General features: G+C 35.7%; 1 protein-coding gene across 2 annotated transcripts; it reads left to right on the top strand.

Annotated features, from left to right (window-relative positions):
* The first annotated feature begins 6,458 nt into the window (after window positions 1-6,458).
* LOC132617853 (vacuolar protein sorting-associated protein 2 homolog 1) lies at window positions 6,459-10,831 on the top strand. 2 transcript variants are annotated; one of them, XM_060332925.1, is made up of 5 exons: window positions 6,459-6,670; window positions 8,102-8,232; window positions 8,751-8,855; window positions 10,179-10,439; window positions 10,566-10,831. In XM_060332925.1, the coding sequence occupies exons 1-5, from the start codon at window positions 6,634-6,636 to the stop codon at window positions 10,701-10,703; spliced, it is 672 nt and encodes a 223-aa protein (XP_060188908.1). In that variant the 5' UTR covers window positions 6,459-6,633; the 3' UTR covers window positions 10,704-10,831. The 2 variants fall into 2 exon arrangements, with proteins under 2 accessions (XP_060188908.1, XP_060188909.1); XM_060332926.1 differs by lacking the exon at window positions 6,459-6,670 and adding an exon at window positions 6,900-6,923.
* Window positions 10,832-13,267: the final 2,436 nt, after the last annotated feature.

Genomic DNA, 13,267 nt, shown 5'->3' with positions numbered 1-13,267 from the left:
GCGAACTGGGGCAAATTGTCGGGAAGGATAATCAGACTTCCCGACACGGGTCAAAGATCTACCTCGAACACTCGTCTCTAATCACAAGTATTCTTTTGCATTCCAGCAATCCAATTTTCAGAATTCGCAAGTTCTATCATAATACCCAGTGTCATCATAATTCGACACTGGGACAATGTTTGCAAGATTCGCGTCAATCGGGGTTCATTAGTCATTCAGGTGTCGTAATTGTCCCAGAACTACACTCGACCTGATTCTCGTGCAGCCCGGGATATGTAGGCAACTCAGAGACCGGAGTTCGGTCATAATCTTCTCAAGTTTCCTTTAGCCGGGACAAAATAGGCTATTGAGTCAACGTCTTTGCCCGACAACTCTTTTCATCATTACCGGGCAAAGAGGGACAAGTTGTTGACACCCAATTTTGTCCCGCCTCTCCTCCGAAATACCTATTTGCGCTTCTAATATTTTTGGGAAAATAAAAAATAAATATATTATGTTTTACTATAATTATTAGCCTCTTGTCAATACCGGCATTACATTATTCTATTACAGTTACTAGCTATCCTCATCATAATTTATCACTTATTATTATTATTATTATTAATACTGCATTATTATTATTATTAGTATTATTATTATTATTATTATTATTATTATTATTATTATTATTTTCGGCATTTTTACTAACTTCTGCATACACATCGCATTTATTTCACATATTTAAAAATGACACCGTTTATTTCTTGTCAAGTATTATTGCACGGCGGTTATAGCGTCATATAATTTTATTACCCAAGTCCCAATAATTACACACTTTTTTGTATTAGGCAATATTTTGTCGCCGTCAATATATCGTTAATTAAAATGGGTCTTTTATTCAAATTTAGAAGCCAAACTATTTCTTGCACTCAGTCCGTATTTTTGATTTATCGGATTCCAAATCAAAGTCCAATCAACTCATAAATATTTTTGACCAGCCTATATTTCTGATCCAAATTTTTAGACCAGTCCATGTTTTAATTTATTAGCCATTCTTTTAATACCCGGTCTAAAAAATCGACCCAGTCCATAAATGGACCGGGTCCGACCCATTTTTCATGTGAAATAAGGGAAACCCTAAAAGGGTTCCCCTTCATTTCCCTTTCTCCGCCGCAGACCCCATTCCCTTTCCCTCCTTCTTCGCTCCTCCTCTCTGTCTCATCTCCCCCCCACTCACCTGCCATCCCTCTGCTCCCCACGTTACCCCCACTCCCTCTGCCGCCTCCGCTCCTCTCCACTTACCCCTGTCCCCCCACGCTCCTCTGTCCCCCCACACTCACTGTCATCCCCCACTTAATCTTGTCTCCCCCGCTCCTCTCAAACAAACCCTAATTCGCCCTATATATAATCGTTGTCCAAGTCAAGAAAAAGGGGTTTTTTTTTTTAAAAGGAGAAAAAGGGATTACAAGTTTCAGGCAGAAACCCCTTCCTCTAAAAATAAAAGCTTTCAGTCGAGAAAAATCCCTAAATACGAGTTATATTGGCAGTTTTTAACCTTGTTTATCATCAAGAAAAATATCAAATCAATTTTTTTGTTTGCCTTGGTAACGTCGCAAATCCGAGCATCGCAAATTCGGATTCGATAGTGTTCGAATAGATTGGAAGCCACCCTCCCCACTTCGCTGCACCTGAAGAAGGTCAGTGGCTCCCTTTGGCATTGTGTTCAGTTTTAGCTATTTGCTAGTTTGATTGTGCGTTAGCTTAGTTTATTTATGGATACGCATGTTTTTATGCGCCATTTTAGTAGATAAGTTGATTAGTGTGGCGTTTGTTGCAAGATTTAAGTGTTGTTGGCTTTAAATTTATCGTTAGCATCTATTAGTCTGTTTTGGTTTTTTACTTTGTGAGTATGCAAATTAAGTTCTCTGTGGTTGGCCATCTTGTTGGCTCTTTATGCTTAATTTCCATTAATATGTGTGGGGTTGCTCAATCTGATTTAAAGATGCTAGGCAGTACATGAATCCGTACCTTTACTTAACCTTCTCTTTGGCTCAGACTAATGTGTAAGTTGATATCGAAACTTGAGGCATGCCTATACTTGCTTAAGTTAAGTTCAAGGTCACTTGTGACTTATGGTGTTTGACATACTAGAACGGTTTATCCGCAATGGGTCGTTTGAACCAATGTTTGTTTTTCTTTCAAAATACAGGGTTGATACTAGAATAGCATCCTTATGCCTACTGGATGTGGAACTGAATTCATTGAAATAATAAGATATGTTACTGGATTCAATAAGATGTATTGAACCCTTTGCATGCCTATTTGATCTTTATTGTTTCTTATCATTATAATTATCAGTTGTATTTTAAAGAGCTAAAGGCATCCTAAACTCAGTCTAGCATCTGCGAATTTGTATTAATGCTTTGTTGAGTCTTATAAGAATGTTTGAAGTCCCCTGTTGATAGAACCTGTTGGTCCCGTGCTGTTGACCCCGTATGTGACCCTGTATGCTTGCTTTTCATTCATTGTATGTTTGCTGGCTTCTGTTTGTCGTCTGTAAAACTAGAAACTGATGATAAAGCATGGATTTAAGGTTAGTCCAAAGTTAGGTAAATGCTGGAAGACTGGTTTGAAAGGAAGATAACATGCTAAATCATTTACCTGATCCGGGAAACAAACCTGCTTTGGCTAAAATTCTAATCTCTTTCCTATATGTGAAGTTCTATTGTATGAGTTGAAACAGGAAGATGTCCCTATTAATGTGTGAACTCTGATTGTCTGTTTATTTCATCAAGATATGGCCAGGACATTTTCATATCCCCCTTACTTTCTCTCATATGAATCCTTAGTTTATGGGTATTTGCTGGAATGATTTCAAACAGTCAGCTGCTATTTATGAAGATATTGTTGAAGTTCTATACATTTGCTTCTCTTGTTGATTGTTGGTTCATGCATGTGGGAATTTGTTCCATTTTGATCTGAAAAATAATAAGCATATCCCATAGTTGTTTTGATAGAACGGCTAATTTACTTAACTGATTTCGCAAATAACTAGTTCATCCCCGTAATTGGCATACCTGCCAATCTGTTTATCACCCCTGCCAATCTGTTTACCACCCCTGTATTCTCGAATGATACACTCTGTGGATTAAAATCAGAACTGAATATAAATGGGATCGAAATTTGTACCAACAACTATTCATACGGTCTAGTGGTTTGTTTATCTCCACTGTGGTCCTTTGATGATGCCTATATAAGGTTCTTTGTGTGTCAAACGACTTAGCACGATTGCTCTTACCTGTCTCTTCTCTTATGTGACCTAATTGTTGTAGTATACCAAGGGTATATATTCATATACATAGAGTATATGCAACTCTGTATATTTATCTTAACATGTATATGACGGGATATCTAGCATATATTGAATGCATCATTCTAGACAGTTAATTCTACTATTAAATGTTGATAATTTCGGGGAATTCTTTTTTTTTACTAAGCCTCTGTTCAAGATATTGAATATGACCCTACTTGGCCTACGTTCATTCAGTGACCACATAGGTTCAGTTTGCTTTCCTTATATACTGATTGAATCTGTATGCTTAGTTTCTTTATTTAGGCCGTAGTTTTATTTATATACTAATTCTTTCCTTTTCCTTTATTTTTATGCATGACCATCGCATGCGAGTCCGAGGGACTCGTCCTCCGCATCCTATGTTGGGCCGAAAGCCCAACATAATATTCTCGGGTCATCCCCAAGTCAGCCCAGCCTGCAGCAAAATAAAAGAAATGGAAATTCTGGACTAAGGCCCAATAGCGTGAATAGTCTCTCAGCAGTCTTAAAGTGGGCCGAGCCCATTTTAATATCATTTATTCATTTATTTCATTTTTTATGTATTTGATTTGTATTTGTGCAACTAACCCTTTATTTGTTTGTTTCCTTAGCCAAACGAACCTTATTAGACTAATATGAGACTTAGCTTTAGTGAAAAGTAGTTAATTTAAGAAAGATAAATTAATTCCATTAGCTTCGTCTTTTCTTTCTCTTTTACGTCAAAAACTATCTATAATATCTAGTATTTATTTTATTTAATCAATTTGCGAACAGCGCAATTACATATTTCGAATCAAAGGAATTATTTTTTATTAGAAAATTAAACGTCAACTAATATATACTTATTAATCCAAGTATATCATAGAAACATTTTAGATTAATTCGATTATGCATATTTTGAGTTAGACACGGTTAAATAAAGTTAACAAGCAAGAGAAAAGAAATTCTGTCATTTTTTGCATATTAGTTACAAAAAATGGTTTCAGATTATTCTGTTATATAATTTTATTCCGAATGTAAATTGGCCAGGTTTTCCTTTAAAAGGCTTCTGTCTATATACAAATCATTATATTTTACAAATCTTATTTTTCAAATAAAATTATTATTTAAAGTTTTAACAGCATTTATAAGTCTCAACATTTCTTTTTGTGAAATTATTATATTTCTCTACAAATTAGTTCAAACAGCATTATTATATTTTTCTGGAACCTTAGTAATATAAGCAAACTATTTTTCTTAAAATTCAAACACTATATTCAATCTGGATTAATTAACCTAAGTTTGGTCGGATAACCGTAAGTTAACGGATTCTAAAGGATGCCTAACCCCTTCCCTTTAGGATAATATAGAGCCCTTACCTAGAATCACACTGGTTAAGCAGATTATTAACGGAGGTTTAGTTTTAACTTTACCTTAGTTAACATTTAGATGTCCTAATTCATCGTTAAATTAATTAGGTGGCGACTCCTTAAATAAAACAAATAGGAATCACCAATACGTCATACTCCTAAATCAACCCGGTTAAAATGGGGTGTAACAACACTTAAACTTTAGTAGTGACCTATTACACACCTAATATATAAAAAAGAGATATTAATTCCACCTTCTGAGCTGATGTGGCACAAAAAAAATTATAATTAAATAATAGGAGAGCGAGAATAAAATTAAAGCAAATTTTTTTTTGATTATAATAAAAAACTAATTCCCACCCCACCCACCCTCTTCTCCTCCACCTCTTCTTCTTCATCCCCAACCCCAACCATCCACACCCACACCCACACCCACACCCACCACCACCCCATTAGAAAAACTGAATTGAGGAACAAATCATCCAATACGTCCCACTTACACTCAAATTCGTCCAAATTTAAAAAACAATACGTAACTACAATGAAGAAATTGCATGAATTGCCCTTCAAATGGACTGGATAAATTAAATTTTCTTCACTGTTGTTAAACAATGAAGAAATTGCACGAACTGCCCTTTAAATGGACTGGAGAAATTTTCTTCATTGTTGTTAAACAATGAAGAAATTACACGAACTGCCCTTCAAATGGACTGGAGAACAACAATGAAGAAATTGCATGAGAAGATGAAGAAGAAGGGAGTGCGGGGTGGGGGGGGGGGGGGAGTGGAGGGGGTGGGGTGAGGTTGAGGGGTTATAAATAAAAATTTAACTAAAAGAAAAGAGAAAGAATTTAAAATTTAAAATTTAAAATTTAAAAGAAATTTGATGTGACGCTGACGTGGCGGACGAGTATATTACACCTCCCCTTGTGCAATTGGTTATGTGTGCATCAGGGTGGTATTAAATTCACTTTTTGAGATGTTCAGGTGTGTAATAGGTCACTACTAAAGTTTAAGTGTGATATCGACTTTTGGGGTATAGTTTAGGGATCGATTTATGTCTTTTGCCTTTTTTTTTTTGGTTGCACGGATTGTCCTTCAAAGGTGATGATCTTTCATTTTTGTCCCTCAAATTGCTGGTCTTTAATTTTTTTCGCTTAAAAAGGGGTCGAAAATACTCTGAGATTTTGGATTCGAATTCCCGCGCAGTAAAAAAAAAAAAAAGAATTTCGCAAGGTAAGACTTCGCGAAAAGTCCGCCTTATAAGGCAGAATTTTAAGGCACATTCTGCCTGAAGGCAAAGGTTTGACTTGCGAAATTTTGCAAGGCAGAATTTCTTCTATTAGGAATTCTACAAAAAATAGGCCTTAAGGACAAAAATCAAAGACCATTCCCAAACAAGGGCAATCGTGCAAATTGCCCGCAAATCTTCTTTTCTTTGTGCAGATTTCTCTTCAAAAGCACTGGTCTTTAATTTTGTCCCTCAAATTGGTGGTCTTTAATTTTTGTCATTCGCCTAATACCTCAAGGTTCTGGGTTCGAATTCCAGTCCAGTTAAAAAAAAAAAAAGAACTTCGCAAGATAGAGATTTGGATTCACAAGGTAGAGTTTTGCAGACAAAATTTTGCATGCTGGCGGAGTTTTGCATTTAAAACTATGCCTGAAGCCTAATTTTGGCCTGAATAGGCTTAATTTAACTACAGAACTCTATCTTATGAATTTTTTTGATTGAGCCGAAGTTAAACCCTGAAACTTATACTATTAAGTGAAGGACTAAAATTAAAAATCACCAATTTGAGGGCGAAAAATTAAAGACCAGGGCCTTTGAAGGATAGTCGTGTAAATGACCCGCTAATCTTTCCACCCCCAACTCAAAGGCATAAACCTCCGGTATTTGTTCAATCGCCAAAGAAGAAGAAGAGTTGAATCATATAATTGTCAAAAGCAGCAGTTATCAAGACCGATCTGATCAACCATGAGTTTCCTCTTCGGCAAGAGAAAAACTCCTGCAGGTTCCTATTTCCAGCTAATTATTCCCTCTATTTCAATTTATTTGTCTTGCTTTTCTTATTAGTCAGTTTAAAAAAGAGCGTCTCTACTTTTTTTTTTTTCAAACTCTTTAATTTTAACTTTTCAAATTACATGTTTAAAACCGGCACCTTCTACATATCTCTAATTTAATACCACACTCTTTTTTATTTTCTTAAACTCGTGCAAACTAAGCCAAACAAATTAAATTGGAGGGAGTATCAAATTTGATGTCTGGTCGGTAATTTCATTTTATTTATAGCGTAAATTCTGTTATGTACTGTCTAATTTGATGTTGTGTTATGATCTGTGTTAACTTACGCAAGATCACCTCAAGTCCTCAACGTTTGATGAATATGGTTTAAATTATTAGGGTTGACTATTTGATTTATACCTTTCACTCGTAGTTGCATATTTTCTATGTGATGCATAGGTAGGAAATATTCTTTTGTTGCTTTTGGTTAATTAAGTTTAGTTAATAAGGAACCATTACCTAATTAACTGTCAGCTACTAGTTAAGTGTCAGGTCAATGAAATTTGGTATATGTTCAGCAAAATGTTCATTAATGAAGTGAAAAAAGTGAAAATGTTTTGATGAGGCATTTATTTGATGTATTATAGCTTCTAGGCGCTAATTTCAGATTCACTAAGGTCTATAGACTTTCATTATCCTATGTTCATGATAATATTTAAGTTTGAGTTGATTCAGATAGGTATATACTACTAAATTCACCTCTTTTTGACATAAATCTTGACTTTTTCATCTGGTGAAGTACTGAATGACTTGTTAACTGGACGTGTCATTGGTGTACCTACTTGTATAATATTGCAAGCTTCACACTTGCGACATTCCTAAATAGCAATGTTTTATTCTACTTTGCCTGCTGGTCGTTTGTTTATGGATCTGTCGGATACGGATAAATCATTATCTTTTTGTTTTTATGGGTTGTTGTTGGGAATATAATTAAATAATGTAAGTGTGCTCTCTCTAACAACTTAAGCTTTTAGATGAGTTGGTCACACACTTCTACATTTGTGAACAAATCTTATTAGTTCAGTTAACTTGGGAATTTGTGTGCAGGAATTTATTGTTGTTGTTGTTGTATAAGTTTGTCCCTCTGATACAAATTTGCTTTATAATTCTATCATTTACTGCTTGCTCTATAATTCTACTGTCCCTCATACAACTTGGCCTTAAAAAAGAAGGAAAAGAAACCTTGGCTTTATAATTCTATTGTTTTTGGCTAAGATAAGTTTGTCCCTCTAATACAACTTGGCTTTATAAGTCTATCTTAGAGCTTTTTCTTATGGATTTTACTTCCTAATGTGTCTAGTTGTAGCTTTCTGTGTGACACGATGGGTGATATTTTAACCCTCTCCTTTTGTGGATTTTCATATTCTATTTTTTATTTCAGAGCTCCTGCGTGAAAACAAGCGAATGCTTGATAAATCCATCAGGGACATAGAGAGGGAGAGACAGGGATTACAGACACAAGAGAAGAAACTTATTGCAGAAATAAAGAAAAGTGCAAAGCAAGGGCAGATGGTAGTTCTTAATCGTAAACTCGATTATATATCTTTTCTCCTTTTATTTCCGCAAATAAATGGTATGCATGCAGATACTTCTATTTGTTAAAGATGCATATTATTCTATTGGTGGTGGACGCCATCTCACAACTTCATTTTCATTGTTTTAGCTGCTTAAAGTAGTAGTTGTATATTAAGTGTTCATTTAAAATTAACAGATGCCAAAACATGATTATTAGACATATTACTGAGAAAATTACAAGAAATAACGTGGTCTTGGGCGTTTTGTTTTAACCTTTGAGTCAAACAGTGGACAAAAAATCTATAAAACATACTAAATTTAAAGTTTATAATCTCAAAACAGATAAATGTCTTAATATACCTTCAGTGCGACTACTGTGAGCTGCTGAAAAAGTGGCAACTATTTTGTTTTTCTGTTCTTGAGATCAAGTAATGAATAATGCTGAAGATATTACAAGTATGCAGCAAGAATAACTGTACTTAATCCTGCGTGATTTTAAGTTCATTTGTTTTTAGGGTGCTGTAAAGGTGATGGCAAAAGATCTTATAAGGACAAGGCATCAGATTGAAAAATTTTACAAGCTTAAGTCCCAACTTCAAGGCGTCTCCCTCAGAATTCAGGTACTTACGAAAGTTAATACTCCCTCTGTTTCAATTTATGTGAACCTATTTCCTTTTTAGTCCGTGCCAAAATAAATGACCTCTTTCCTAATTTGGAAACAAATTCACTTTATGAAATGATTTACAACCACACAAATATTCAAGACTTATTTTGAACCACAAGTTTCAAAAGTCTTCACTCTTTCTTAAATGTCGTGCCCAGTCAAATGGGTTCACATAAATTGAAACAGAGGGAGTACGTTTTATTGGTTAGTTCTTCAAAACTAGTGCTGTTCTTGAGAATAAGCACCTTTTTATATGTGGATGTTTGTACCAAAAACTGTATTCCTTGATTTCAATTCCCGACCAGTCTCTTCAGGAACTTCTGCAACATTGATATTAGTTTTTGACTCACTTCATAGATATTGTGTAAAGTTTCTCTATCAGGTAAATTTGTATGGAAATTCTGTTGAAGGGGAACTAGTACTAACGGAATATTTAATACTAAATATTTGGAAATTTAACCCCATCTTGCTGGAAGTTCATGAACTAGTCTGTTTGCATGCCCAAGTACTGGGTTGCCCCTCTATACTAAAATCATTACAGATTCTATAACAATGTTTCAACAGGATGGTTTTCTTCTTTTTATATGTGGATGTTTGTACCAAAAACTGTATTCCTTGATTTCAATTCCCGACCAGTCTCTTCAGGAACTTCTGCAACATTGATATTAGTTTTTGACTCACTTCATAGATATTGTGTAAAGTTTCTCTATCAGGTAAATTTGTATGGAAATTCTGTTGAAGGGGAACTAGTACTAACGGAATATTTAATACTAAATATTTGGAAATTTAACCCCATCTTGCTGGAAGTTCATGAACTAGTCTGTTTGCATGCCCAAGTACTGGGTTGCCCCTCTATACTAAAATCATTACAGATTCTATAACAATGTTTCAACAGGATGGTTTTCTTCTTTTTAATCCCCCCCCCCCCCCCCCCGCCCACACACGCAGGGTTTTCTTTGCAGAGTAACTAAACTTCCACTGTTTTTGGTGCTGTGAGGAATTTCTTGATATGCCCCGATGAGTGTTGATTTTTCCCCCATACTAAATTAGAATGCTCTAAATTTCTTGGATCCTTCAAAATGGATCGACAAAGCTATTTTAACAATCAAAAGAAAAAACTGTTTATATTTTAGAGATTAATATTTCCTGGTGAACTCTTTGACAATTGCAGATATTGCTGTCTTGAAAATTACAATCTACTCCTTTTTCTTTTCTTTTTATTTTTATTTTTAATTAGAATCCTTTCCTTGTTAAGAATTGTCTTTATCATGAATAACAGACTCTGAAATCCACACAAGCCATGGGGGAAGCAATGAAAGGTGTCACAAAGGCAATGGGACAGATGAACAGGCAGATGAATTTACCCGCACTGCAGAAGATAATGCAAGAATTTGAGAGGCAAAATGAGAAGATGGAAATGGTGAGTGAGGTAATGGGTGATGCAATTGATGACGCTTTGGAAGGAGATGAGGAAGAAGAAGAAACCGAAGAGTTAGTGAACCAGGTCCTTGATGAGATTGGAATTGATATGAATTCTGAGGTATTTTATCATTCTTGTTTAACTGATCGAAGAAAACTATTTTTCTGGTTTCCATTTAGGATTATGGATTGCTCGTCTTTTTTTTTTTTTAATGCTAAATTGTTCATGATCCTTGAATTGATCCAGCTTGTAAATGCTCCTTCTTCCGCTGTGGCTGCTCCAGCGGCAAAGAACAAGGTTGCGCAAGCTGAGGCAACTGGAAATGATGACGGTGGGATAGACAGTGACCTTCAGGCAAGGTTAGACAATTTGAGGAAGATGTAAATTGTTGTATAATGAATAGGGAGCTTTTTTATGGCCTTGCGACATTTTGAAAATTCTGAAACTTTTTTTTCATGTATAGTTTGACATTGAAACACACACTACACCTAATGCTCATGTTTATTCTTGTATCTATTTGTGTTGGAATATATGTTCGCAGGGCAAATGAAATAGTTCTTGTGGCTAAAGTTTTGATTCTCAATTAAAGCTTAAGTACAGACCACAGAGTGTTCTGAACAATGTCGTATGCATGCAGCATGCGCAATGAAATACCTTCTTCAAAACCAGCTTCTTCTGGTGATATAACTTCATTGATTCGCTGAATTGCATGTTATAAACACCTCGGCTTCTAGTATCTCCGCCTAGGGAGAAGATATATTTGGGTATTGCATAACTGAGTATAGGAATATGCATGTAAAGGCAGTCATTATGTACGAATTTCGTTGTAGTTTGGACTGTCGAAAGAGGAAAAGCTTGGCCCGACCAGTAAGTGGCGAACAGAGTCGGAAAAGATATACGTGCAAGAAATTCACATTCGACAGTTTTCCGTTCTAACAAGGTCTCACGTCTACCATCTTCATTCTCCTTCACATCACCAATTTTTACAGAGCTCTAAGGTATTGTAGTCCCCCATCTTCAACTTATAAGAAATAAAGGTTTCTGTATCTATACAGTCTGCCAGAGACCAGAGTTTACCAACCAAAAGCACACAGTTTAAATTCAGAAGGTTAGACTTCCAACTGTAATAACCACTTTATATTGAAATCAATTGATATAGTGGATAAGGCAATATCTCTAATTAAAGGAGTGTTAAGTGGGAATGTGTCAGGATGCGTGGGAAAGAAAGGAGGGATTAATCGACCAACTTGAACAAAGATCCTTTACCTGATTTCACCTGCCTGAATGAGTGAGCTAAGGCAAGTATAGTTGAATTGAACTGCTTAATTCTAAGATTCTAAGGTGGGTTATGCCTTCAAGAGTCGAAAAGGCTTGTGGTTTGAATGGTATAATTTTTTTTAAATTACTATTTATGTATAGAAGTTAAAACTCATTTACATTTAATTTTTTCCCGGCTCCGTACTTTGGTCAGTAACATTGTATGTTTCTACAAACTTGTTCGTTTCTTTGTCTGTACGCATGTAAAACTCCTGAAAATTAAAATGAAAACCAAAAGAGTTAAAGCTAGGAACTTTTTAGTCGGCTCCCTAGCTAGTTGTCAATTTAGAGGATTACAGGCCATGGCGAAGGAATGTTGGACTTGCTAACTTCGAAAATAACATATCCCTAAGGCATACACTAGACGGCATTTTATCACCTTAACATGATATTTCAAATCATACATTCTAAGCATTTTGGAGTTATCACGTTTCTCCATCAATGGTCCCACCGGACAAACCACGGATTTCATGCAAAGACCTATTCCCAAAGAAAAAAAAAAAGGGCAAATATTTACTAGATTTATACTTAACTAAACAATTAACTTTAAAAATCAACAAATCAAAATGAAAGTGCATCAGTTAATCATGATTGAATATTACAAAGTGTATATGCAAGGTTTTACTTTCATTGACTTGATGTAAACACCAGGTGTAAATAAGTTTTTACCAACAAAAGCTTTAATAGCAAATAAGTATACAGGAAGGGGAGGGGAGGGGGGGGGGGGGGGGGGGGGGGGGGAACAAACCTGCCGGCTATTTGACCATTCTTTCGCTACTACATTCACACATGTAGATGTTATTACTGTATTATCCAGAGGATTAACTAAGGTATTCATCAAGTATATATCCTTTAGATTCAACGTATTGGGTAAAGAATTTAAACCTATTTATAGCTGCAGGAGTAAGAATGAATGGCACCGGAAATAATATTATTATTTCCATAAAGTAGAGACCTTGCCTGAAACAGGATTAAACTAGTAATCCTTCCCGAGAATCCTCCTCTTGCATTGTGAAACTATTCCTGTGGAGCACCGGGGGCTCCACTGGTGAACGACAAAGCGGGCAATCCATGTGTGAATAAAGCCACATATCAATACAAGAAACATGAAAAGAGTGCATGCAACTAGGTAGCTGTCTCACTTGTTCTCCTTCTTCAAATGTCGATAAACAAACGGCACATTCTTGATCATATCCTTCTTTCTTGTACCTGAAGCTAGACAATAAGTTCACATCCGAAATCCGGCTTGAAGTTTGCTCAAGTGTCGACTGATTGTGATGATCGGCAGCTCCAACATTCAACCATGGGCGACGATTGTTTTCATGACTGCACCACCGCATGAGGAGGAGGTTGTAGATGCAAAGCAAAACGGCGATCACCCCGACGATGATGAGGCCGTAATATAACATGTGCAAGTTTGGTTTTTCATGTGGAGAAGATAGAGGAGGAGAACTATATGGTATTGGAGCTCCTGCCATGGTATAAGTTGTATGATATCACTTAGGACCTTTATTTGTTTTGTTTGCTAAAGCAAATCCAAACGGGTGATCATTGGTTTAATTAATTTAAGTACGGTTCGGAGTTTTTTTTAATACTATTAAATAAAGTATGGAGTATTATTTTTCGTGATT

This window comes from Lycium barbarum, chromosome 11, assembly GCF_019175385.1.
Source record: "Lycium barbarum isolate Lr01 chromosome 11, ASM1917538v2, whole genome shotgun sequence".
In the NCBI taxonomy this organism is placed as follows: Eukaryota; Viridiplantae; Streptophyta; class Magnoliopsida; order Solanales; family Solanaceae; genus Lycium; species Lycium barbarum.
The sequence above is the reverse complement of the archived record's forward strand: the minus strand, read 5'-3'. Positions and strand labels throughout refer to the sequence as shown.